A 24,631-nucleotide genomic window follows, 5' to 3' on the forward strand; every position below is an offset into this window, starting at 1 on the left:
GAAGTCAGATTAGTTTAGTATTACTTTATTAGAAAAGAAATCATATTACTTTATTTTTAAGTTACTTCCTAAAAAACTTCAAAGTTTTTTTTGCTCAAATTCAAATGTCTATATTTCCTCCTTTGTTTATTGTCACACACATTGTTGGAGTAATTACAGTAGATTACAGTAACCATTTCCTTATTATAATCAGATTACACCCAACACTGAACATGAAAGAGATGTTAAGCAGAATGCCCCCCTCCAAATTAATTTTATTTTAATAACACTTTACAATAAGGTTCCATTCGTTAAAATGAATGCATTAGGTATTATGAACTAATAATGAATGGTATTTTTGTTTTACATTTATTAATCTAGTGGTAGTTAATAAAAACACTACTGTTCATTGTTAGTTCATAGTGCATTGTTTACAAATGCAATTTTAGATTATAAAAATGTATCGCTAAATGTTGAAATTAACATTTAAGATTAATAAATGCTTACATTTTGTTCATTGATAGTTCATGTTAACAAATATTGTTGTTAACTAATGTTTTAAAATAGAACCTTATTGTAAAGTGTTACCAATAAATGTTGCATAAATATATAAATGTTACAAACAAAAAGTTTAACTCCTAAAGACATGATTTATAATTTTACAATATGTGTAGGAAATCATGAGCACTCACATTAATATGAAGACTCCAGTCATATCAGTAACCTTATAAAAGCTGTTTTATTCTACATGTTAGAATCACATGACCAGCCGAATACTACTCGCTTAATCTCAGTAACCGTCCTGTTATTTGACACTTTCACTCATTGATTAAAGTAATCATGTCTGACTGTGAATACTACATTTCTACAATGACATCTTAAACTGAAAACTATTGATTTTAAATGATGCTGCATCCAAGCTGCCAGGTGTCAGTTTAAGTCCAAGATAACACAAAGAAAAAAAAAGTTACTGAGTGCACCTTTAAGAGGGTGGAACAGATTAGTTGTAAGGGATGTTCAAAGTGGGCTCACATTTACTGATCCAATCACAATGGAGATTAATTTGTTGATAGAATACTTGAGATGTCAAGAAATGCCAAATGTGATTGAAATGCTCAGGAAATGGTGCACCTTTTTCTGAAGGGGCCTTTTACCCCATAAGCGGTGCTTTTGAGAATTAAATAATCATTGGAGTTGCCAAAGTTTGTCTGGTTAGTGACATCAAATCTTTTAAAGATATTCAGAACATCATTTTAGTCACTTAATAACAAATGAACTATGGGTTTTCTGTTGATGGACAGTGCATACTTTTAGTACACCAGTTTTAATTAATACTGCCAAGTCATCAAAATGTCTTAATATCACTGAGCTCGCATAAGGATTTGTCCTCAAGTTGAACGTGAACCATCACAAACTTTTCTTGTGGTTGTGTAATTTTAGGCAAAAAAACATGCAGACATTCACACCTTGAAAATCCACTGGAATCTGGTCAAATTTGGAATACTATTTCTAAAACTGTGATTTGGGATGCACTAATTGTAATCCTGCATAATATTTAGGGATATTATGCAAGTTGAGACACAGCCCCAGTATGCTCTTGAAACACAGAATATCATGATACTACAGGGTCGGCGTTTATCAAAATGCTGCTCCAAGAAAAATATTTGGCTGTAATGGCAGCGTGTGTCCCTACTTTTAGTCTCTTCAGTTTTACTGCATTATGAGAATGGAATTAGATGAACCTTACTGTTTGTACAGTAGCTATACTGGTTTAGCAGGTTACAGTAGATACTGTACACTCATACAAACTCAGGACTGCACTGACACAACAGTTTTAATGTTGACCATTTGGTCTGTTTTCTTATTTCCTCATCTTTTTATAATTAATTTGACATAAAAAAAAATAAAAAAAACATCGACAGCAGATATATTACATTCTGATGGATGACTGGACAGTCCAGTTTAATTCATATTAAGATAATGTTGTTCTACATTAAATATTTCAAATAACAGTGATGATCTACATTAAAAAAATAAGCACACACAGAGAGATGAAACAACACACATTTTTATATAGGTATTCATGTATAAAACAACAAAATGTGCTGAAGTTCCTAAAATCCCTCCAATCAATAATGACGTTTCTAGCTCAGTAGTATTTGAAATGTGTGACTGATCACTAATTATAAAAACAGTGCATATAACATACAGTTTTATATGTGTGTGTCAGTTGTAGTGAACATTGATTTGATACATAATCATGAAGTATCAACTATTATATCAAAAGGAGACTGTCTGCAGAATGTTAGTGACCATCTAACCTTCTGTTTAAAGCACGTGTGGCACATGATAATGAAGTGGAGGATGCTGAAGATGTTCAGTACGGCTCTGATTTCAGACTCCTGTACAGGCAACATGTGAAGACCATGCCAACGATCTGAAACACACACACAGGTAAAGCAGACACATTAAGACATGATACCAATTCAATATATATACATTTTCATATGAACAAAGAGTAACAGACTGCAGTGATTGGCTGACCTGCACACAGGCCACACCCACTCCCACAGCACCAATGATCTGTAGATGATTCAGAATGAAGTTCTCCAGTTTTGTAATGCAGCCGCCCTGAAAATCACATAATTTGATCAATACATTAAAAGCATCCAGCTAGATAAAAACAGACTGACATCTGGTGAAGCACTGCTACATAATCAATATTACATTCGGACAATATTCTGTACATTTTCATATTTAAAATGCAATATTTTCTCATCCAACACAGTATAAAACTGGCAGAGGTTTTGTAACTGCATTAATGCAGAATCAAAGGCCCGGCACCGAATGCACCATTTCATGACGTGACACTCTGCACAGGATAATGAATCATGATGCAAATACGGGAGTACTAAAACAAGCCCTTTCATCAAACAATGACATTTGTATTGTATTGTAATATGTGATTTACACAGAGTTGTCCACTATAAATGAAAGTGCAGACAATAGAACATTTGTACATGGGCGGTGCAAATAGTCACATGACCAGAGCCATTTAATTTCACTGTGGCTCTCTGAAAGATGATCTCTCTGTCAATGCTAGCTAGGTACACCTGTTCTAATACACATACATCCAACATATTTGGTACATACACACCCCGATTTACTAATATCCCAAATAACATGTACTAATTTGCTTTTGCAATCCATCAAATTGTGTGTGCATGTCGTGGATGCATTGCTGGTGATTTACTAAGAAGAACTGCGCAAATAGCTACACATGCAAATTTGCGTTTAGTTATTACACCAAATGCAGACTCACAGTACAGCTCTCACTTAATACCATTTTATTTTTATTCTATATAACATGGCATTTATTCATATAAATTAGGGCTATGAACTGATTCACAATGTAACTAATTAATCGCACAGTTTTCTGTGATTAATCACAATTAATCTTGGTACATGGTACATTAAAACAAACATTAAAATATAATCATAATCACTTTGTCTCAAAGAACTTGCAAAAAATTTGATAGACATCATTAATTTTATTTAAATATTTACAGGTTTAAAATGTTCAGTTTTTTGCAGATAGAGTTAATGAGACACATTTTTGAAGGGGTAAATATTTGAAAGAAGTATACACTGATCAGCCACAACATTAAAACCACCTGCCTAATATTGTGTAGGTCCCCCTCGTGCCGTCAAAACAGCGCCAACCCGCATCTCAGAATTGCTTTCTGAGATTATATTTGTGGCAGTGTGGGCGTGGTCAAGTGTCCGTCTGGAGAGGGAGAAAGCGGTAAGGGCGCTTGCACCTGAGCTAGATTATGTTTAACACCTGTCTCTAATTCCAGTGAGCATGGGGAGAGCGGCATATAAGTAGCCACGCCACCAGCAGAGGAGAGAGAGAGAGTCTGGCACATGGAAGGCCACGGTGCTCCTGAAGCTGTTGCGTTTATTCTGTTGTGTTTGTGAAGCTAATGTGTTTAAGAGTCTACATGCCTGTGAAGCTGATGAGTTTGTGAAGTTGTAAATCATTGAAGTGGCCGATTAAAAGTCTTACCTGAGCCTGGAAAACCCGCTTCCCTGTGTTCTCCTTCCCTTCTGCTGTGAAGTTGTGTTACAATATCCTTCTCACCACAATTGTACAGAGCTGTTATCCGAGTTACCATAGACTTTGTCAGTTCGAACCAGTCTGGCCATTCTCTGTTGACCTCTCTCATCAATAAGGTGTTTCCATTTGCAGAACTGCTGTTCACTGGATTTTTTTTGTTTTTGGCACAATTCGGAGTAAATTCTAGAGACTGTGGTGTGTGAAAATCTCAGGAGATCAGCAGTTACAGAAATACTCAAACCAGCCCATCTGACACCAACAATCATGCCACGGTCCAAATCACTGAGATCACATTTTTCTCCATACTGATGGTTGATGTGAACATTAATTGAAGCTCCTGACCCGTATCTGCATGATTTTATGCACTGCACTGCTGCCACACGATTGGCTGATTAGATAATCACATGGATGATTGTTGGTGCCAGATGGGCTGGTTTGAGTATTTCTGTAACTGCTGATCTCCTGGGATTTTTTTTAATTAATTTTTTTTTTTTTTTTTTTTTTTTTTTTACACACAACGGTCTCTAGAATTTACTCAGAATGGTGCCAAAAACAAAAAAACATCCAATGAGGGGCAGTTTTGCGGATGGAAACGCCTTGTTGATGAGTAGGGCTGAAACGATTAGTCGACGTTATCGACAACAAATTGTCTACAAAACTGTTCGTGTCCAATAGTCGTTTGATCTCATTTAACGTAGCATGAGATCACATTAAACTTTAATGATGACGCCCGAGAGCAGCACTGCAGTTCGCGTCTGACTGAGGAGAGGAAGAATTACACAGATCACAGTCCAGACGCACTCTAAACTTTCCAAACAGCTTTAGGTGATGTAGATCGCAAAATATGAGGGAATTATAATGCAAAAATACAAAATAAGTAAATACAGAAGCACTCTCGTTGTGAAATAAGCAGAGCCGGAGCTCTTTAAAGGAAACACCACGGCGTTACATCTTAAATGCAGTTATATTTAATGCATTATAGCTTTATTAAAGTTCAAATAATGCAGAAGCAGATCATGTAAATAACTACAAACTCAGAAACTGGCATTTCTCTGTGTGGTGAGCACCTCTTCTAAAGTTGTGCAAAGTGTCCCGATCTAAGGGGGAGAGTTTGAAACTGCACCCGGCTGAGGCACACTCTGTCGCGGGGACGCTCATCCCTCGAGCGCGCACGCTTAATGCATCTAGATTATAACGCGATGGCTCGTGACTTATTGAATCATAATATATGTCACTGTTCATTTCTTATCGTGAAGAAAACTGGCAATACGCTGCTTTATTAATAAGAGAGAGTTTTTTTTTTTTTTTTGTGAGTTAAAGATGGATTGAAGTGAACGGAAAGGTGAGAGAGGGTAGTCTTCGCCCCATTATACACTGCAACAAAATACGTTTTTGATTTGTTTTGGCTTGTTTTCCAATATAAATATCTAAAACTCCTTTAAAACAATGTACATTTTCTTTAGCAGCTATACTGCAGAAGAAAAACAAATTATCTGAGAATGTTGAATATAATATTAAAAATACGAATATTTTTGAAATATCTAAAAATCCTTTAAAAATTATGCATTCACGTGAGAAGCAGCATACAAGATTTAGACTTGCTTTTAGAGAACAGATCTTGAATATATTTTGTCTTTACTGCACTCGCAGAAGTATAACCAAGTGAAGAAATACACATACAAAATACACTTTTATTTGTCTCTTAAAGCACGTCTAAATATCTTATGTTGCTTCTCAAGTAAATGTATCATGTTAAGGATTTTTAGACAATTTTAAATGGAAAACAAGAAAAAAACTCTTGATAATAGGATTTTTTTTTGCAGTGAATTTCTTTACTGAATTAAATCCCCTTTATTTCAGTGAATGTCATTTAGAAGTATTTTTTAAAAGATGATTTTGTCCTCTTTATTGTTAGTAAGCACATTTAATACAACCTTTTAAGTCGGGACACAAGCTGAATAATCAGTTAAGAGCTTATGATTAATCGTTGCAATAATAGCAGAACAGTCGAATAATCGTTCTAATAATCGTTAGATTAATCGATTATCAAAATAATCATTAGTTGCAGCCCTACTGATGAGAGAGGTCAACAGAGAATGGCCAGACTGGTTCGAACTGACAAAGTCTACGGTAACTCAGATAACCGCTCTGTACAATTGTGGTGAGAAGAATAGCTTCTCAGAATGCTATTCTGAGATGCGGGTTGGAGCTGTTTTGGTGGCACGAGTGGGACCTACACAATATTAGGCAGGTGGTTTTAATGTTGTGGCTGATCAGTGTATGTAGACATGCCATAAAATCAGTGGACATTCAGTCATTAAAAGTTGGAGAAAATCTTCTGCCATTTTTCCAGTGGACTTTAAAAAAAAAAAAAAAAAAATAATAGGATCAACTGGACAGATTCAATTCATATTACTGCCTTTATTGGCAAGAGAAACCTACAGTGCATCCGGAAAGTATTCACAGCGCTTCACTTTTTTCCACATTTTGTTATGTTACAGCCTTATTCCAAAATGGATTAAATTCATTATTTTCCTCAAAATTCTACAAACAATACCCCATAATGACAACATGAAAGAAGTTTGTTTGAAATCTTTGCAAATTTATAAAAAAAAAAAAAAAATCACATGTACATAAGTATTCACAGCCTTTGCTCAATACTTTGTTGAAGCACCTTTGGCACCAATTACAGCCTCAAGTCTTTTTGAGTATGATGCTACAAGCTTGGCACACCTATTTTTGGGCAGTTTCTCCCATTCTTCTTTGCAGGACCTCTCAAGCTCCATCAGGTGAGTGTCAGTGCACAGCCATTTTCAGATCTCTCCAGAGATGTTCAATCGGGTTCAAGTCTGGGCTCTGGCTGGGCCACTCAAGGACATTCACAGAGTTGTCCCGTAGCCACTCCTTTGTTATCTTGGCTGTGTGCTTAGGGTCATTGTGCTGTTGGAATATAAACCTTCACCCCAGTCTGAGGTCCAGAGCGCTCTGGAGCAGGTTTTCATCAAGGATGTCTCTGTACATTGCTGCATTCATCTTTCCCTCAATCCTGACTAGTCTCCCAGTTCCTGCCACTGAAAAACATCCCCACAGCATGATGCTTCACTGTAGGGATGGTATTGGCCAGCTGATGAGCGGTGCCTGGTTTCCTCCAGACATGACGCTTGCCATTCAGTCCAAAGAGTTCAATCTTTGTTTCTCATGATCTGAGAGTCCTTCAGGTGCCATTTGGCAAACTCCAGGCGGGCTGTCATGTGCCTTTTACTGAGGAGTGGCTTCCGCCTGGCCACTCTACCATACAGGCCTGGTTGGTGGAGTGCTGCAGAGATGGTTGTTCTTCTGGAAGTTTCTCCTCTCTCCACAGAGAAATGCTGGAGCTCTGTCAGAGTGACCATCGGGTTCTTGGTCACCTCCCTGACTAAGGCCCTTCTCCCCTGATCGCTCAGTTTGGCCGGGCGGCCAGCTCTAGGAAGAGTCCTGGTGGTTCCAAACTTCTTCCATTTACGGATGATGGAGGCCACTGTGCTCACTGGGACCTTCAATGCTGCAGAAATTTTTCTGTACCCTTCCCCAGATCTGTGCCTCGATACAATTCTGTCTCGGAGGTCTACAGACAATTCCTTGGACTTCATGGCTTGGTTTGTGCTCTGACATGCACTGTTAACTGTGGGACCTTATATAGACAGGTGTGTGCTTTTCCAAATCATGTCCAATCAACTGAATTTACCACAGGTGGACTCTAATCAAGTTGTAGAAACATCTCAAGGATGATCAGTGGAAACAGGATGCACCTGAGCTCAATTTTGAGTGTCATGGCAAAGGCTGTGAATACTTATATACGTGATTTTTTTCGTTTTTTATTTTTAATAAATTTGCAAAGATTTCAAACAAACTTCTTTCACATTGTCATTATGGGGTATTGTTTGTAGAATTTTGAGGAAAATAATGAATTTAATCCATTTTGGAATAAGGCTGTAACATAACAAAATGTGGAAAAAGTGAATTGCTGTGAACACTTTCCGGATGCACTGTAAGTGTGCACTGCCAATGCATTATTAGACACTATTCATATGGATACAAACCAAATTGGATGCTCTAGTTTAAATCTCAAAACTATTATTTTCTCTGGCTTCTGTTCAATTTCTATCGCACACACACTGGGTCTCTCCCATGCAGTTCCTCTTTTGACACTGGTTCAAATAACAGTGAGTGAACATTTTCGGGCAATGCAAAGAGATATTGCAGCTTGCCCGTATATTTCCCACTGCTGATTCACCACTTGGGGGTGAAGTCTCCATTCTCTGTACAGTAAATCTGCTCCTATCTTTTTTATGATCGGGACATGCGTTGCACGTAATAACTTAAGTGTGCACTGCTCTACACAATCAGTTCTGTGCTAGGGTGTGTACCGCCTGGAAATGTATATGTGCCAATTTTAGCTACAGGAAGTGGGGAAAACATTTGTGAAGTTTCAGGAAGTGAAAAACAAACAAACAAAAAAAAAAGATACTGCATTAATTGCATAATTATTTTTTTTACATGTTAAACAGTCAGCTATTAATTGCAGAAATTAACACACAAAATTTCCCAGCCCTATTATAAAAATACTTATTCATATGATTGTACGATATCATCATAAAATCCCTGCAATTTAGCATGTGTAAGAGTAGTTGATAAGAATACATGTGTATGACACTTCTCTTGAAATGTTTCACACCGATTGCGGAGCAGAGGATGAAATCACTTCAACTCGTAATTCACAAAGACAATCCAATATTTAGTTCACATAAAGCCATCGCACAATACCACTAATGACTAATGTACACTAAAACAAAATCTAAATTTCAAACCGCAAATATCTTGACCATGATAAAATAAGTTGTGCTCGAGAGAGAGACACGGGAAGCTGCACAGGAAACACTACAAATTATCATAGAAAATAATTATTTTCAGACCATATTGGATTTCTAAAAATCTACACAAATTGTCTAAATTTATATAGCCATTTGGCTCCAAACAGTCTTGTCATTGTCTAGTGCAGTGGTTCCCAACCCTGTTCCTGGAGGCCCCCCCAACACTACACATTTTGGATATCTCCCTAATCAAACACACCCGATTCAACTCATCAGCTCGTTAGTGGAGACTCCAAGACCTGAATTGGGTGTGTCAGAAAAGGGAGATATACAAAATGTGCAGTGTTGGGGGGCTCCAGTAACAGGGTTGGGAACCATTGGTCTAGTGAAATAACAGCATATTATAGGCAGTGTAACTTTATAACTCCCAAACAAAACAACATATAGAGTTCACTTTCCACTGCTCAATCAGACCATCCTGATTTGTGAATTGTTTTGAAGTTAATTTAGTGTTTTCCTCCTTTGTCAAAATGTTGCCAGAAAAATACTTCTTAGAGGTCTTGTGATGTTATTTCATAAAGCATGCTGCCTATATTTAGGGAAAACCACTAGTTTCAGACAAACTTGGATTTGGCAAAAATAAAAATAAAATTAAAAAAAGTCATATTTGGTAGCTTCATAAATATAGTGTGAAAGATTTAGGATCTAACATAAAAGAAAAAAGTCAAATAAAAATAAATTTTAAAAAATAAATAAATAAATAAATAAAAAAAGGACCCAGATGAGTTATATAGGCTTAAACAGACCATCATGATATGATAATTCTAACTTTTGTCTCTCAATCCTTATCTCAGATTCACGATCTATGCAAAAAAAATTGTGGAAATTGTGGCAACTGCAAATAATGTGGAAAGTGATTGTGAAAGTTTTAAACAAGTGAATCTACATGAAACCAGACTGTGTGATTATTGGAAATAGCCGTTAAAAGTGAAGAGCACTTATTTTTCACCTTCCCGCAGACTTAAGGGTTGAAGGACAAAAACTTGTCAAAAATGTCACAAATCAGACTGGTGAAGATGAGAGTTGTTTCATTCTTCTAGGCATTCAACTATTGGAACTACACGCATCATAAAATAAAGAGTGCAATGAAAAATACACAGATTACGGACCAATTTGCCATCTGAGGATTTCAGAAGACTACGTTAATAGATCAGCACAGACCTTTTTTGCACATGCTATCAAGCTTGCATGTGTTTTTATACACTCAAACCTTTAGGAAATCAGGGCCATAATGTTTAAAGTGTCTATTATTGATCAGGGGCGATTCTAGGGTCAGTGGATTTTTGGGGAAATATTGGACTATAATAAACTTTATCAGAAAGTTTACATTTTACATCTGTGAGGTGTCATTTGTATAGAGTAAATCTTAAATAAAAAAGGCCTCACTTACTTTTGTCTCAGCCTCAGAAACACACAACAGATCAGGGCCCATGTTCACAAAGGAGCAACTCCACGCCCAGTTACGGGCACGTCACTCCTAATATTAGGACTTGTAAATTTAGAATTTTAGAGCACTTCATGGAGCATTTTAATGCTAAAAGTAGCTCCCAAACCTGGAACAATTTATAAGTGTCCCAAGGACTCCTAAATCCTTACGATTGAATCACAAACAATCCGAAGCATGGCTGCTGTCGTCAATCAATGTTGCAATCGAGTTAATGTCTTTGAATATTATAATCAAAAGACTGAAGAGGAATCCGCACACCAGACCAGTTCAGGTTAAAAAAGAATGAGGCTTGAAGTCCAATGAGATGAAAAGTTCACTGAAAAAATCCAAGATGCATCGTGGTAAAACAAAATAAATTGTACAAAAGTGCACAAGCAAAAAATGTTTGATTATTTCTTTTTCCCTTTTTTTGTACACTTTTTTGGTGTAATGTCCAAATGTCCTGTCTTGTGTCTTAAAGTTTGCAAATTCCTCAAGCACATCTGTATATTACTCTTTGTTTTCAGGTTTACAAATCTAAATATTTGGTACTTATTAAATCTAGATGACCAAGTCAACAATATCTCATCTTCATTTTCAATATCTCATCAAGCAAGGCATTTTGACCGTTCACACTAACAGCTGCAATTGCTCATCATGTTTGTGCACACAAACGCATTCTTGATAGAAAGCAGCTGCCAGACAGCATGTGGGCACCAAACTGAGTCTGCAATTAGTATTACTGATACTGTAGAAAAACCGATATCATTATTTATCCAGTATATTACTTAACACTTAAAGCATACATCGGGTCTTTAGAGACCCAGGACCTCATAAAATCCTCCTGTACCAAAAGTGTATAGGGTCATTAGATACCCTAGGTATGTAATACTCTTGCACTTCCATAAATTATATTTTTTATGATCATTTCATATCTATATAAGTTTATCACAGGATATGTATTTCTTTGTTTATTACAAGATAAATTAGTACTATATTCATACAAATAAATACTTAATCACATTTATTTTCTGTGCTACAATGGTGATTTATCAGTATTCCATATGCGTGTACACATACATGATAAACATGTTATTTCTTACACAAGGTTTCAGTGACTGACTTGATTTACATTTGACATTGCTATCTGATGAAGAAACAACATGGAAGTAAACTATAGCAAGTACAACACATGAACAGTATGATGATCTCATGTGTAGCTTATGTGTTCTGTGTAGCTAAAAATGTGTTTGACAGCCAGTTGCATCTCATTCAATTTCAGTGATAAAGTAATGAATCCTGTTCTAGATTTGTCCTGATGTGATGCATTATCTTTTTGATATATGAAAAATAAAACATCAAAATGTATTTTATTATTCTCTAATTGTCTTTATATTATATAGTATATCAAATATTCTAAATATTTAGAAAATTTGACACTATCTGGGCATTTTGTAGATACATTTAGATAGATATACATGTCGGGTCTCTAAAGAACAGAATATGTAAGAGTTTTTGGTGAAATTCACATGCATTTAAGGGTTAATATTGGAAGAAAACTTACGATTTAAAAGACAACATACACACACACACACACAATTTAGAACTATTTAATTTGTATTGAATTTTAATGCAAGGAGAATTGTTTTGTTTGTTTAGTTTCACTGTGAAACTTGCATGTAAAATGTGTAAAGAATTACTTGTGTTGAACGCACCTCTACTTTATAGATGTTTGAGGGGTGATCTCTATGACCGCAACGATCAGACGGGCTCTTACAGCAGCTGTCTGGGACGGCCCGACCGTCAGACGCAGTGGAGCGAATCCACACACTCTCTGTCCAATCAGACGAGCTATTACTGCCACAACACTTGAACTGATGGGGAGAGACACGCATGTAAAGTGTGATACTGCTGCAGTATATAACACATATAAACACACCGCTGTCTGACCTCCTGCTGCAGTTTGTCTACAGCCTTTGTCACATGATCCTGCTCGGGCTGATGGTACTGCTGAACCATGGTCTCCCTCAGGTTCTCCCTCAGCTCCTCATTCAGCTACAACAGATACAATTGACAGAAACATGACACTATGCACACAGATGAACGTTAAAGGAAGCATTCCCATTCTCTTCGAAGCAGATTTCTATAAAACATCCAGTAACTCACCTGCTGGTAATAAATGTAGGCCAAAACTCCAGCCAGAATCTCCAGCATAAAAATACAGAGCAGCAACACAAAATACTGAAAACATGACAGAGAAAGATAAGAGACATTACATCATTAATACTCACTAGCAAAGTCTGTCAAGAAATACACTATTTGGCCAGAGGTATGTGGACATCTCAGATTAATTAACTGGTCTTAATGAACTATTCCAGTAATTGATGAAACGTTTTATTGAGTATTTTTTGTGGAAGAACTTGACTTCCCTGCACAAAGTCCAGACCTGAACCCCACTGAACCCCTTTGAGATGAATCATTGTCTAAACTTACTGACACTCGTGCCTTTTTAAAAAATGTAATTTCAAAATTAAAGCATTAAGCTGCTGTAACAGCTTCCACTCTTGTGGTTGATCTCTCCACTAGATGTTGATTATGTCTCTGGTGATTTTCTCTCTTTCAGACACAAGAGCATCAGTGAGGTCAGACAGTGATATTGGGTGCAGTATTTATTTAAAAAAATAAAAATAAAAATTATTTGTCATAAAACCACCCAATGTGAAGCAGAATTAATTTAACGCACACCTAGCCGTGGATTATCCCGCTTATACCATGTCACTTGCCAGCATTGAAAAGTAAAAGTTGTCATTTCTTTTTGCAGCACAAATTTCGACTGGAAGCATAAAAATAATGGTTAACTTTATCTGCAGTCCTTAGATCTAGAGTTCTGCCTGTTCTAAATAAGACACAGAGATTAAGAGGTGCAATTAGATTTCATTTATTTGAATTAGAGCCAGACTGTTATGGGATTTTTGAGACTGATACCGATTTTAGAGGGGGGAAATTCACTGATTACCGATATGGTGGCCAATATAGTTCATTTTTGAGCTGGAATGAAAACAGACCCTTTTCTATGTGGATTGTGCACCGATTTTGCACCGATATGACTGCAAAGGTACTCAGAAGGCTGCTTAAATATTTTTATCAAAGAATATTTGACATTATTATTATACTTTGTCAATAAATTCTAGAAATGAACACTGAGAAAATAAAGAATAAATAAAAATACAATAAATAGTTAAATAAACATCAGTACTGTATGTTCAGTATTAGTCAGTTGCTGACCATTTAAATAAAGAATAAATAAAAATTATAACTAAATTAAATCAGTACTGTATGTTTAGTATCAGTCAATGGCTGACCATTTAAATAAAGAATAAATAAAAATTATAACTAAATTAAATCAGTACTGTATGTTTAGTATCAGTCAGTTGCTGACCATTTAAATAAATAATAAATTAAAAATACAATAAATAGCTAAATAAACATCAGTACTGTATGTTTAGTATCAGTCAGTTGCTGACCATTTAAATAAATAATAAATTAAAAATACAATAAATAGCTAAATAAGCATCAGTACTGTGTTTAGTATCAGTCAATTGCTGACCATTTAAATAAATAATAAATCAAATAAATAACCAAATAAACATCAGTAGTACTGTTTAGTATCAGTCAAATCAAGAGATAAACAGCGGCAGCGGTGTTACACCGTATTCTGCAATACAAGTTCAGCGGAAACTTTCAACGGTGGAAAACCAGACCTTTAAATATTACATTTTGTAAATGCAAAGACTGGAAATGTTCAGCTGAAGGGGGCACCAAACTGCGAATCCTGAACAAAACAGTTTGGTGAATACATGTTTACACATTAGCTTCCACTCAGCTGACAAGGTATGAAAGTAGCTACGTGGTTAGCTAGTTAGCTATAAGCTCGTTGTCATGGAGAGTAAAAGATGGACATTGTTTATTTACTTTCCAGCAGTGCGTCTCACCAACTAGGTAACAACGTAGCGTGAAATTAACACTCAACAGACACGATCCACCACCGCACCGTTGTCTGCTGAGCTGCAAAAAGATGCTCTGATGCTTACCTTTCAATCTGCTACGTTACTGAATGTACTGACAAACTATAGCTGGCTAACATAGCAAACAGATGTGATAAACATGAGTGACATGGTTGTCAAGGACAGGGTTAACGTTATATTAGTTATATTGAAAAGGGAAAATGATGGGGTCATTGTTTAACTTTCCAGTATGTATTTCACAAACTAGTTAGCAACTTACAGTGAAGACACCGCTTAACTCCGCACTGTCTGCAGAACCACCGTCAGCTTGGCTCTGTAAACAATGGAGTCAGAGTGCGCTCTGCTGGACAAACTACCTTATGACATGATCCTAAATCACCTCAAACTTTGTTTTCTGCATTATATGTTCTGAAAAAAAAGTCTTCATATCTGCGCATATCGGTAAACATATACACTGATACCTATATATCTGTGAAAGGCTAATATCGATAAATCGGTCGGGCACTAATTTGAACTAAATAAAAAGCTGTATGAATAACTGGAAAAATGGACATGAGACCACGCACTCTGTTAAAACATGAATGCACAATCCAGAAATAATAATAGCAGCAGAATGTAGAAGGGTCAGCACTCCTCAGAAAATGTAATATTTACTTTCTATTCTTTGTCATTTTCACATTAATACGGAAAAATACGCAGTTACAGCCGTGACATCTCTCTGTTATGGACATGACAGTTGTAAAAGTGGCACTTTTTGGGGAAAACCATCCAAATGCTTTTTAAACCTGCAGACTGACCTCTGAGACATCAGTATGGTATCCATAAATGCTGCGATATAAAACTGAAATTACCATATGTCCTTGCGTGATTACTAAACCACAAAAGGCTTCATTTTAAATTGTCTGCATTGATCGTTTCAATGAGTGAGATGAGTGAGCGAGTGGCACCCTCTAGCAGGTGTGTACAGCACCTGCTGAGCAGCGCAGCAACATTAGATAATGTTTATCAAATTACAATTCAAATCGTGTTGCCGGACAGCAAAATACGTCGCTGATAGATCCTAGTTTCCTTCTCTCCCCTTCTGTGTAAAACATAGCTGAATGTCAAACCATACTTTCCTTACAAGCCTTATGGGTGTGTAAGAGGAAAGTGCAGGTGCATTCCTTATTTTCTCCAGGTCGGACTCAGTAATACGGGGCAGATTAACACTGGTGTCTTTTCTGTTTTTCCTCTAGCGCTTCACAGTTGATTAAAGACAGCCTTGACATTTTCGTCAGTAATTTCGTTGATGAGATTATCACTGGTTAATGGTCCCTAAATTGAAAGTGCACACTTCCCTAGAATGTCACTGTATGGTGTTGAATTAAGATTAGTCTTTACAGAACTGACTGGAATAGCAAAACCTGTGAATTAGAAGAGGTGTCCACATCCTTTTGGTCATATGAATAATATATATGAACGATAGGCCATTTTAATGTTGCCTTGACATAGTCAAGTCTGAATAGCCTTGAAGTTTTCCGAGATTTGTATCCTCTCTCATACAGCTATTTTTAAAGGCGCACTCAGTCATTTTTTTCCTCATTAAAAAAGTTTAACTCCTAAAGACATGATTTGTAATTTTACAATATATGTAGGAAATCACATCTTTGGCTGCTCTGCGTCGCATCTCACGCTATATTTTGACTGTTCTGCCCTGAGAGTTGTGTTTTTAAAGGGATAGTTCACTCAAAAATAAAAAATGTTCTCATCATTTACTCACCCTCATGCCATCCCAGATGTGTATGACTTTCTTTCTTCTGCAGATCACAAACAAAAATTTTTAGAAGAATATTTCAGCTCTGTAGGTCCATGCAATGCAAATGAATGGTGATCAGCACTTTAAAGCTCCAAAAAGCACAGACAATCGTAAAAATAATCCATACAACTTCAATGGTGTCTTAAGCGATACGATCGCATTGGAGTTATTTCACTATAACTGTTTACTTCTGATCACTCTCCAAAGCGTGTCCACAAGGGCCTCGGTTCATGCTGCCTTTCGTGTGACATAAGCGTGCTGGCATGTTCTAATGAAAGTAAAGGCAATGAAGCTTTTGAACAGCGTTCTCCTGTAAACAAATCAAGCTGCACTTATGGTTGTATCATGTTAGTTCTCGCGTGAACATGCCAACACGCTTATGTCATGCGAGAGTCCCCTCATGAAGGAGCATTGCAGAGCTGCCGGAAGTTAACAATTATAGTGAAAAGGACTTAAATATTGATATGTTTTTCCATACAAAGCGATTGTTTTGCTTTAGAAGATATTAATTTAACCACTGGAGTCAAACAGATTACTTTTACAATGATTGTCTGTGCTTTTTGGAGTTTTAAAGTGTTGAACACCATCTACTTGCATTTTATGGACCCACAAATCTGAGATATTCTTCTAAAAATCTTCATTTGTGTTCTGCTGAAGAAAGTCATACATATCTGGTATGACACGAGCATGAGTAAATGAGAGATTTTTCATTTTTGTATGTACTAACCCTTTAAGATGGTGTGTCAAATTAAAAATAAATGTGTCTGGAGACATCTGCACTCTATTCCATTCCACTGCGCTCCATTCAGCTCTTTCTGAACGCAAGAACGCATTTTATGTAAACACTCCCTGATAAAACATGTCTGACTGAGGTCAGGTGAGCCTGAAACCAGACTAATTATACAAACGAGTCTCTAGATGTGTACTATTCTGCTTTACTACTGAAATTCAGTATTATGCTACTGCTAATATTGTTGCTCTTGTATGATTAATTACTTGTGTTTTTCCATATTTTTAATTGCTTTGGATAAAAGCGAATTCATGCTAAATGAATGCAGTGCGATTTGCTCTTAAAATGTTGGCACATTTGCCTCTCACTTTTAGTGTACAAAACACTGAATTTTGGTGAATTAACCCTTTCATTACCCATTTTACAATTCAATTTACTGTCACCTTTCCTCAGACAAACTATAGCTGTAAAATGGAGAAAACACTTATGTGTGCTTAGCCATTTTGGCCATTGCTCACTCTGTAAACTGATCCACTGTACACTCATGCATTTCTATTTATGTTGAGGAACGTATAGGAAGTAGAAACAGCTTACCACTCTCAATAGACGTCTCTGCTCCTTGAAAGTGGCACAGCAGCCCAACACCCCCGTTACCATGACGATCGCTCCGGCCACGATCAGTATGTAGGCAGAGACAGCGTAGATCTTTGATGAGAGCAAACTGATGTAGTCACTCTTCTCCACTAATGTCCAGATGCCCACTGCCATCACAGCACCCCCTGCCAACTGCACACACACACACACACACACACACACACACACACACACACACACACACACACACACACACACACACACACACCCAACTTAAAGGAATATTTCAGGATTAATACAAGTTAAGCTCAACCGACAGCACTTGTGGCATAATGTTGATTACCACAAACATTTATTTTTACTCGTCCCTCCTTTTCTTTAAAAAAAAAAAAGCAAAGATCAAGATTACAGTGAGACACTTTTTTGGAGGGTTTAAAGGCAGAATTGTCAAGCTTATAATTTTATAAAAGAACTTACATTAATTCTTCTTGTTAAAACTTGTGTATTATTTAAGCTGTGAAGTTAAAAATGTTAAATAATCGCTTTTATGGTCATATTAGGGTTTACATCGTTATGTCGTCATGGCAATAACGTTGTAAAATTGTATACATTTTAAACAGAAAAGGTTAGTAAGTGATTTTATCACACTAAAATCATCTTAACACGCATATCCCCATTGACTTCCACTGTAAGTGCCTCACTGTAACCCAGATTTTTCTAAAAATCTGCTTTTTCTAAAGGATACATTTTCTGTGGTAATCAACATTATGCCATATATTTGTTTGCACATAATTTGGTTTCATTGCAGCGCGCTACGAGGGTTTTTCTCTGAACCCTCCTCCGCTCCAGCACCATCGGTCTAGATCTGCTTCAAGAGGATTGTATGTATTACAATGTGCAATGAAATTGTATGGCTGTAGCAGCGTAAACTGATCAGAACCACAAAGTAGGCCTCAACGATTTGGACAAAAATATCTAATTGTGATTATTTTGAAAAATATTGCAAATGCGATTTGAACTACGATATAATTATTAACATTTAAAAAAACTATTTTCCTTTTGATATTCATAGGCAAATACGCTCTGCTGCCAATGCAAATACTGTTCAAGAAAGGGTGTTTGCACTTGAATCCTCTTAAAAAGAACCAGACTAAACAACTAGAAATACAGTTAAATATAGAGGAAAAAACAAACAGATTCACAACACCTACACATTGAATTGGTTCACTATGTACCTGTTTTTCTTTGTGATAGTGTCTCAGCCGACTTTTCATTGTTATTTTGGAACCCAATAATAAGTTATTATTAAAGACATTATATTGGAAAGGAAATATATATTTTTTATACTTTTAACAACAACAATTATTATTATTATAAAACAGTCCCATATTTATGTAATATTTCTTTTAACCCTCCTTTGGTATTCCGTCATTTTTAAAAAAAATACATTTTCCAAATTTAATACAAATGTTTTCCTTTATCTGAACAGTACACGACTCGGTGACTTTTCCTCCATTTGCCATCTGAACATACAAAAAAAAAAACTGGGCTTATAAGATAAGTCCAAGAGGTCGTAAAAAAAAAGCTTTTTTTTTTTTTCCTCTGACATAAAATCATTCAGTCACATTGCTAAACACACACTCAGAAATTAAGGGGTGAGATGGTAACACTCACAATGCGGAACACACACACAGAACCAGAGCATCAATAAGTGGAACTCTACAGCCATATTTTGGTCACTGTTGGCATTACAAGTCATCTGTTGTTTTCCAACTGATGACAGCAATCTGACAAAATCACGTTTGTTAAATAATTTTTTTTTTACTATTGAAAGTTTGAAATTGCTAAATGTTTACTCTGATTCTTCTGAATTTTGCAGTTTATTTCTGTTTCTTGATATTATTATGCGTTAAAAATGCTTATTCTGTGTCTTCTCTTTGTAACACCATGGTCAGGTTTGATGACAAGCATAATGACATTAACTGCAAAAACTGACACTTAAAATCCATTTTAAAATGCTAAACTTTGATAAATAATAGTTTGATAATGTCTAAATATATATTCAGATGCATATCTTGTGATAAAATATAAAATTAGGTTACAACAAGCCATCAGACTACACAGTAGGTGGCTACAGCCATCTACTGGCTGTTACTGGCACGACATGCTTTTCAAATCATGTTATTTATATTTTGTTCACCAGATGGCAGAAATCTGCCTCCAATTTATGTCACATTCTCATATTTTCTTCATGTTTAAACTAATAGAAGTGTAGGTTCTGAATTTGTTATTTCATGTTTTTCCAAAATATGCTTATTTGTATATGCAAATGAATGGTAACATTTAGAAAATTACATGTACATAGTTATGCTGGCCTTTATCTTGGTGGTACACTGAAGGAAGTAGTAGAGCTCACAATGGCCATTTAATGCAGATAAATATTCTCATTCACTCTTCTGTCCAAAAAACCCCTGTGTTATGAGGTTACTTTAGATTTGGATAGTAACTTTTAGCGGCCAAGCATATTTGGAAATACACAAATGTTCAGTCAGTGAATCTAGAGCCCTGTAAATATAACGCGCTTACCTCATTAGCGCTTTGAATATGTATAAAATACACTAGAGAACAGCAGCGAGTGTAGACTATTTAATTAAATCACAACCTTTGCAGTTTGATTATAGTACTAGGTCATATTGCAATTTCGATTTTATTTCAATTAACCGTTCAGCCTTAACGCCAACATTTTGTTTTTACAACAAATGTGAAATTTTTTTTTTTAGGTATTTGACAGCATGATGTCTTTTCACATGTGCTGTAAAAGATGAAGAGTGTGTTCTATCAGATACTCACCCAAAACAGGAAGTTGAATGTGAAGAGCAGGTACTTCAGGCAGATGGTTCCACATTTTTCCTGCTTTTCTTCATTTGCCCCCATCTGCACAAACACACACATGAACTTTTGGCTAAATGAATATCGTTGGGTTAAATGTTGCTGTCAAGCCCGTGTGCACAATATATTTTTCTTTCTTTTCAATTCTTTAATGTCTTTAAGTTGATTTGTACGAAGCCTATTAGAGCACAAGTAGCAAATTTATTTTCTGAAAAAGTTGTGTTCCCTCACATTATCCATCAGTTACAAAAATTATCCAACTACAGTAACCACGGCTGAATTATGGTATTTGTAGTAAAACCATAACAACAAAATTTTTTCATGGTTTTACTAAAGTAATACAATTTTGACCATTATATATTTATAGTAAAACCATAGTAATAAAACAGGAAAACCAAAATTATAGTAATAAAAATTATAAAAAAAAAAAAAAAAATGATTATATATAGTTTTATGATAGTGAAACTGGTTAATTTATGGTTTTTAAAACAATGGTTTCCACCAAAATAAAAAAAATAAAAAAAATGCCCCTATGAAAAATAGCCATTTTTCACTATTATAAAACTGCAGTAACCATGTAATCATATTTTGTGCTGAGAACCATGGTTTTAAAAACACAAATGGTGTTCCTATAGTAAAATGAACCATGTGGGGTTTTTTTTTTGGCAGTATGATTATGATACTGATTACCATAGTTTTATTTTTCCTGTATTAATCACAACGGGTTTAAAACCAATATCATGGTTAAAATATGATTACTGTAGTAAAACCATAGTAAATTTTGTGGATACAATGGTTTTACTACAAATGTCGTAGCTGAACTAAAGATACTGTAGTAAAAAACTTGGTTACATTTATTAAGGGATGGATACGAGAGGGAACACTGAACTATTTCAGAAAACAATTCCCAACCTGTCTTCTAAGGGAATCCGTACATTTCAGACTTCTTTTCTTTTTGTACATTTTGAAAAGGTGTTAAGTTACTGTTGGGTTTAAATTGTGCAGCACAACAAAAATATTTAGTCTATGATGGACATTATTTTTCATGATTGAACTCTGATAATAAAACATGTTTATGTTAAACTTATTTTTTATTAAATTATTTGTTATTTTCACAAACACTGTTTCAAAGCAACATTACAGAAATGCATACTGTAATGTCTTGCAAAACCATCAGTGAACAGCTTTAAAGACATCACTTAAATATTTTTATGGTATTGATAATAAAAATTAAAAAAAAAAAAAAAAACAGCTGGGACTGTTTTTGTAGGGATTAATTTGAAATGAAAATGAATATTTTGTCAGCACATTCACTCCATTTCATGTGAAAGTATATTGAATTGACTGCAGATGCAGTGCACAGCTCTAACTCATCCATATGTGAAATGAATGTAGTAATGTCTCTCTCTTTCTCTGTGTGTGTGTGTGTGTGTGTGTGTGTGATGATACCCACACAGACTAATCACCGCCTGTCTGAACATGCCCACAATGGCTCTCAACTCTAACTTTACTTTATATACAAAACATAAGTAACTCGCACAGCTCCAAAAGCACACTTAAATTACACGCTTATGATTTCATGTGAAGAGCTAAATATATCATTATTCACTTTGAAATCAAACGACGTGACTGTAGCAGAACACGTTTATTTCCGTGGTTCATTTCTTGACCTTTTTACAGATCAGATTGCTTTATTTTCTGAAATGTATTTACAGACTTTTGTCATTGCATGTCTATGTTCATTATTTTGTTGTCATTTTCGATTTGTTCTGTTGTATTTCCGCTGTTCGACTAGTGAACTACTTGAGATCTGAGGCACAAATCTCATTCCCTCCGGCTGTAAGTGAAGTATACTCGACTGTGTTACTCTACTGTACTCTGCTCAGAGTAATTCGCACTCTCTTAACTACTTCTCTTTATGAATGATCCGTTTGTTCGGCCTGATGATTAAACAGAGAATCAATCACAACTGTAAGTAAACTGTGTTACATTCACACGAGAAGGAAACAAACACACTTACAGCGGCGAACTAAACGGTAATAACTGCGACTGACCCAAACACCACCAAACACGTCAATGAAACCCTAAATTCTGCTCACTTCTTACCTGAATGGCCGGTTGTAAGACAAAGACTAAAATCTTCTTATTGTCCAACAGAAGAAAACTGTTCAAAGCTATCACGACCTGTCCTAATTGAAGGGAAAACTTCTTACGCTTAATTCATCGGCTGGATTCTGTCTGTAGACATGACAACAGAAGCATACTGGGCCCAAAAGAACTGAAGAAAAGTTAAAATGAGCTCCACCCGAGTGAAAGTGATCGCGTGTAGAATGACGAATGCTGTCGTTTACTCTGTTTTACAGCAGGGGGCGCTTGACAGATCATTAAACGCAAGAGTCAGGGCGCTCATGACAGACATTTCTACACTAGTCAGTACACTAGTGGTGTTAACGTTTCTGTCTAGTAATTGCAAGGATTGTTCTCTGATATACTAATAAAAACCCGCCTTTGCAGCCTCTAAAAACGATTGCTAAAACAATCCTCATCGTCGGTAATCACACACGATTGTGATTTGGTCTATCCTTGACCAGCGCTGAGAAAAACTGCTCGTATCACGTGACAGCACCGTCACCTGAATAATGATACTGTCAAACTTTAAAAGACATTTAATTGAAAACACACAATGAAGAATTACAATAAGATAAATGCTATTTAGCTGACCTATAAGGCAACTTCCGGGCCACTAACTCCACCTATTTTGTTCTATGACTTTATTTCTATGGCAATACCTTAATAACTAAACCCAGTACAGCCCTCTTGCGGTTCACATTTTCCTCACTTCTAAAGGATTATTTTGAGTTCTATGGAGCTAAATTCATGACTAAAGTCTTTGAAGCGTAAAAGCATGTTGAATTGCTCTAATCGAGAAAAAAAAAAAAAAAAGTAATGCATTGTATTTATCAGAGCTTGCATTTAAATGCGTTGCATTTACAGTGCTTGCATTTTAGGAGGCTGAAATTTAACATGGTTGTATTTTTAAGCATTGAATACTTCATTTGGAAACATTTCACAACTAATTTCATTATTAAAAATTAAACAAAAAATATTCACCTTACAAAATTTGTTTCCAAAATATTCAGTTAATTTGAAAATATGCTGGCGGCCAAAAGTTTGGAATAATGTACAAATTTTGCTCTTATGGAAAGAAATTAGGTAATTTTATTCACCAAAGTGGCATTCAACTGATCATAATGTATAGTCAGGACATTAATAACATGAAAAATTACTATTACAATTTGAAACAAATGTGAAACTACTTCAAAGAGTTCTCATCAAAAAATCCTCCACATGCAGCAATGACAGCTTTGCAGATCCTTGGCATTCTAGCTGTCAGTTTGTCCAGATACTCAGGTGACATTTCACCCCACACTTCCTGTAGCACTTGCCATAGATGTGGCTGTCTTGTCGGGCACTTCTCACGCTTGATGTATTCGAGGTTCTTATGGTCGGTGATTACTTGGAATGGATGGACAGAACCTTCAAGCCAGTGGTGCTACTCTTCTAGTGCAGCCTTCATGGAGAGTAGTTCTTTGTTTCCAACATCATAGTTCCTTCCAGCTGAGTTAAAATTACGGGAAAATAAGTCACAAGGATAAAGTTTTCCAGGGTTACTGTGGCGTTGAGAGGGAACCGCCCCATGCCGCAGTCTGAGGCATCCACTTCCACAATGAACGGTTGGTTAGGATATGGGTGCTTGAGAATGGGGGTGGTTGTGAAACTTGTCTTGAGGGTGTCGAAGGCTTTTTGAGCAGAGTCACTCCATGATAGCTTGGATAGTTTTCCTTTGAGCAAAGACGTTAAGAGGGCAGAGATGAGACTGTAGTTGTGGATAAACCTCCTGTAGAAGTTCACAAAACCCAGGAAACATTGTAGCTCTTTAACAGTGTTGGGTCTTGGCCACTCCGTTACTGCCTTTATCTTGGAGCCATCCATCTCAACACCTCTATGGCTAAAGATATACCCTAAGAACATTGTATGGGTAACATGGAACTCATATTTCAGTATCCTTAAACAGTAATCTGACCATTGTTTTAACTCACCCTGGTTCCAGGAGATGATATGATCATGGATAGCCAGCCATGGATGACCCGGGATGAGAGGAT

The 24,631-nt window shown here is 36.1% G+C and overlaps 1 protein-coding gene across 1 annotated transcript; it reads right to left on the bottom strand.

Annotated features, from left to right (window-relative positions):
• Positions 1 to 9: 9 nt before the first annotated feature.
• On the bottom strand, positions 10 to 22,810 carry LOC127456161 (CD151 antigen-like). The gene is made up of 8 exons (XM_051724507.1): positions 22,575 to 22,810; positions 20,430 to 20,513; positions 17,580 to 17,771; positions 12,602 to 12,676; positions 12,386 to 12,490; positions 12,151 to 12,309; positions 2,524 to 2,610; positions 10 to 2,416 (listed from the first exon to the last, which is right to left on the bottom strand). Exons 2-8 carry the CDS (start codon positions 20,511 to 20,513, stop codon positions 2,357 to 2,359), a joined length of 762 nt encoding a protein of 253 aa, XP_051580467.1. The 5' UTR covers positions 22,575 to 22,810; the 3' UTR covers positions 10 to 2,356.
• Between the last annotated feature and the right edge of the window lie 1,821 nt (positions 22,811 to 24,631).

This window comes from Myxocyprinus asiaticus, chromosome 18 (genome assembly GCF_019703515.2).
Source record: "Myxocyprinus asiaticus isolate MX2 ecotype Aquarium Trade chromosome 18, UBuf_Myxa_2, whole genome shotgun sequence".
Taxonomy (NCBI): domain Eukaryota; kingdom Metazoa; phylum Chordata; class Actinopteri; order Cypriniformes; family Catostomidae; genus Myxocyprinus; species Myxocyprinus asiaticus.

What these genes read in the sequence shown, in the direction of transcription:
- LOC127456161 (XM_051724507.1), bottom strand. Translation starts at nt 20,513, where the DNA reads ATGGGGGCAAATGAAGAAAAGCAGGAAAAATGTGGAACCATCTGCCTG. An exon ending in TAGACAAACTGCAGCAGGAG is followed by an intron (nt 12,310 to 12,385) that starts GTCAGACAGCGG and finishes TCTCCCCATCAG; the next exon opens with TTCAAGTGTTGTGGCAGTAA. An exon ending in CAAACATCTATAAAGTAGAG is followed by an intron (nt 2,611 to 12,150) that starts GTGCGTTCAACA and finishes TGTGATTTTCAG; the next exon opens with GGCGGCTGCATTACAAAACT.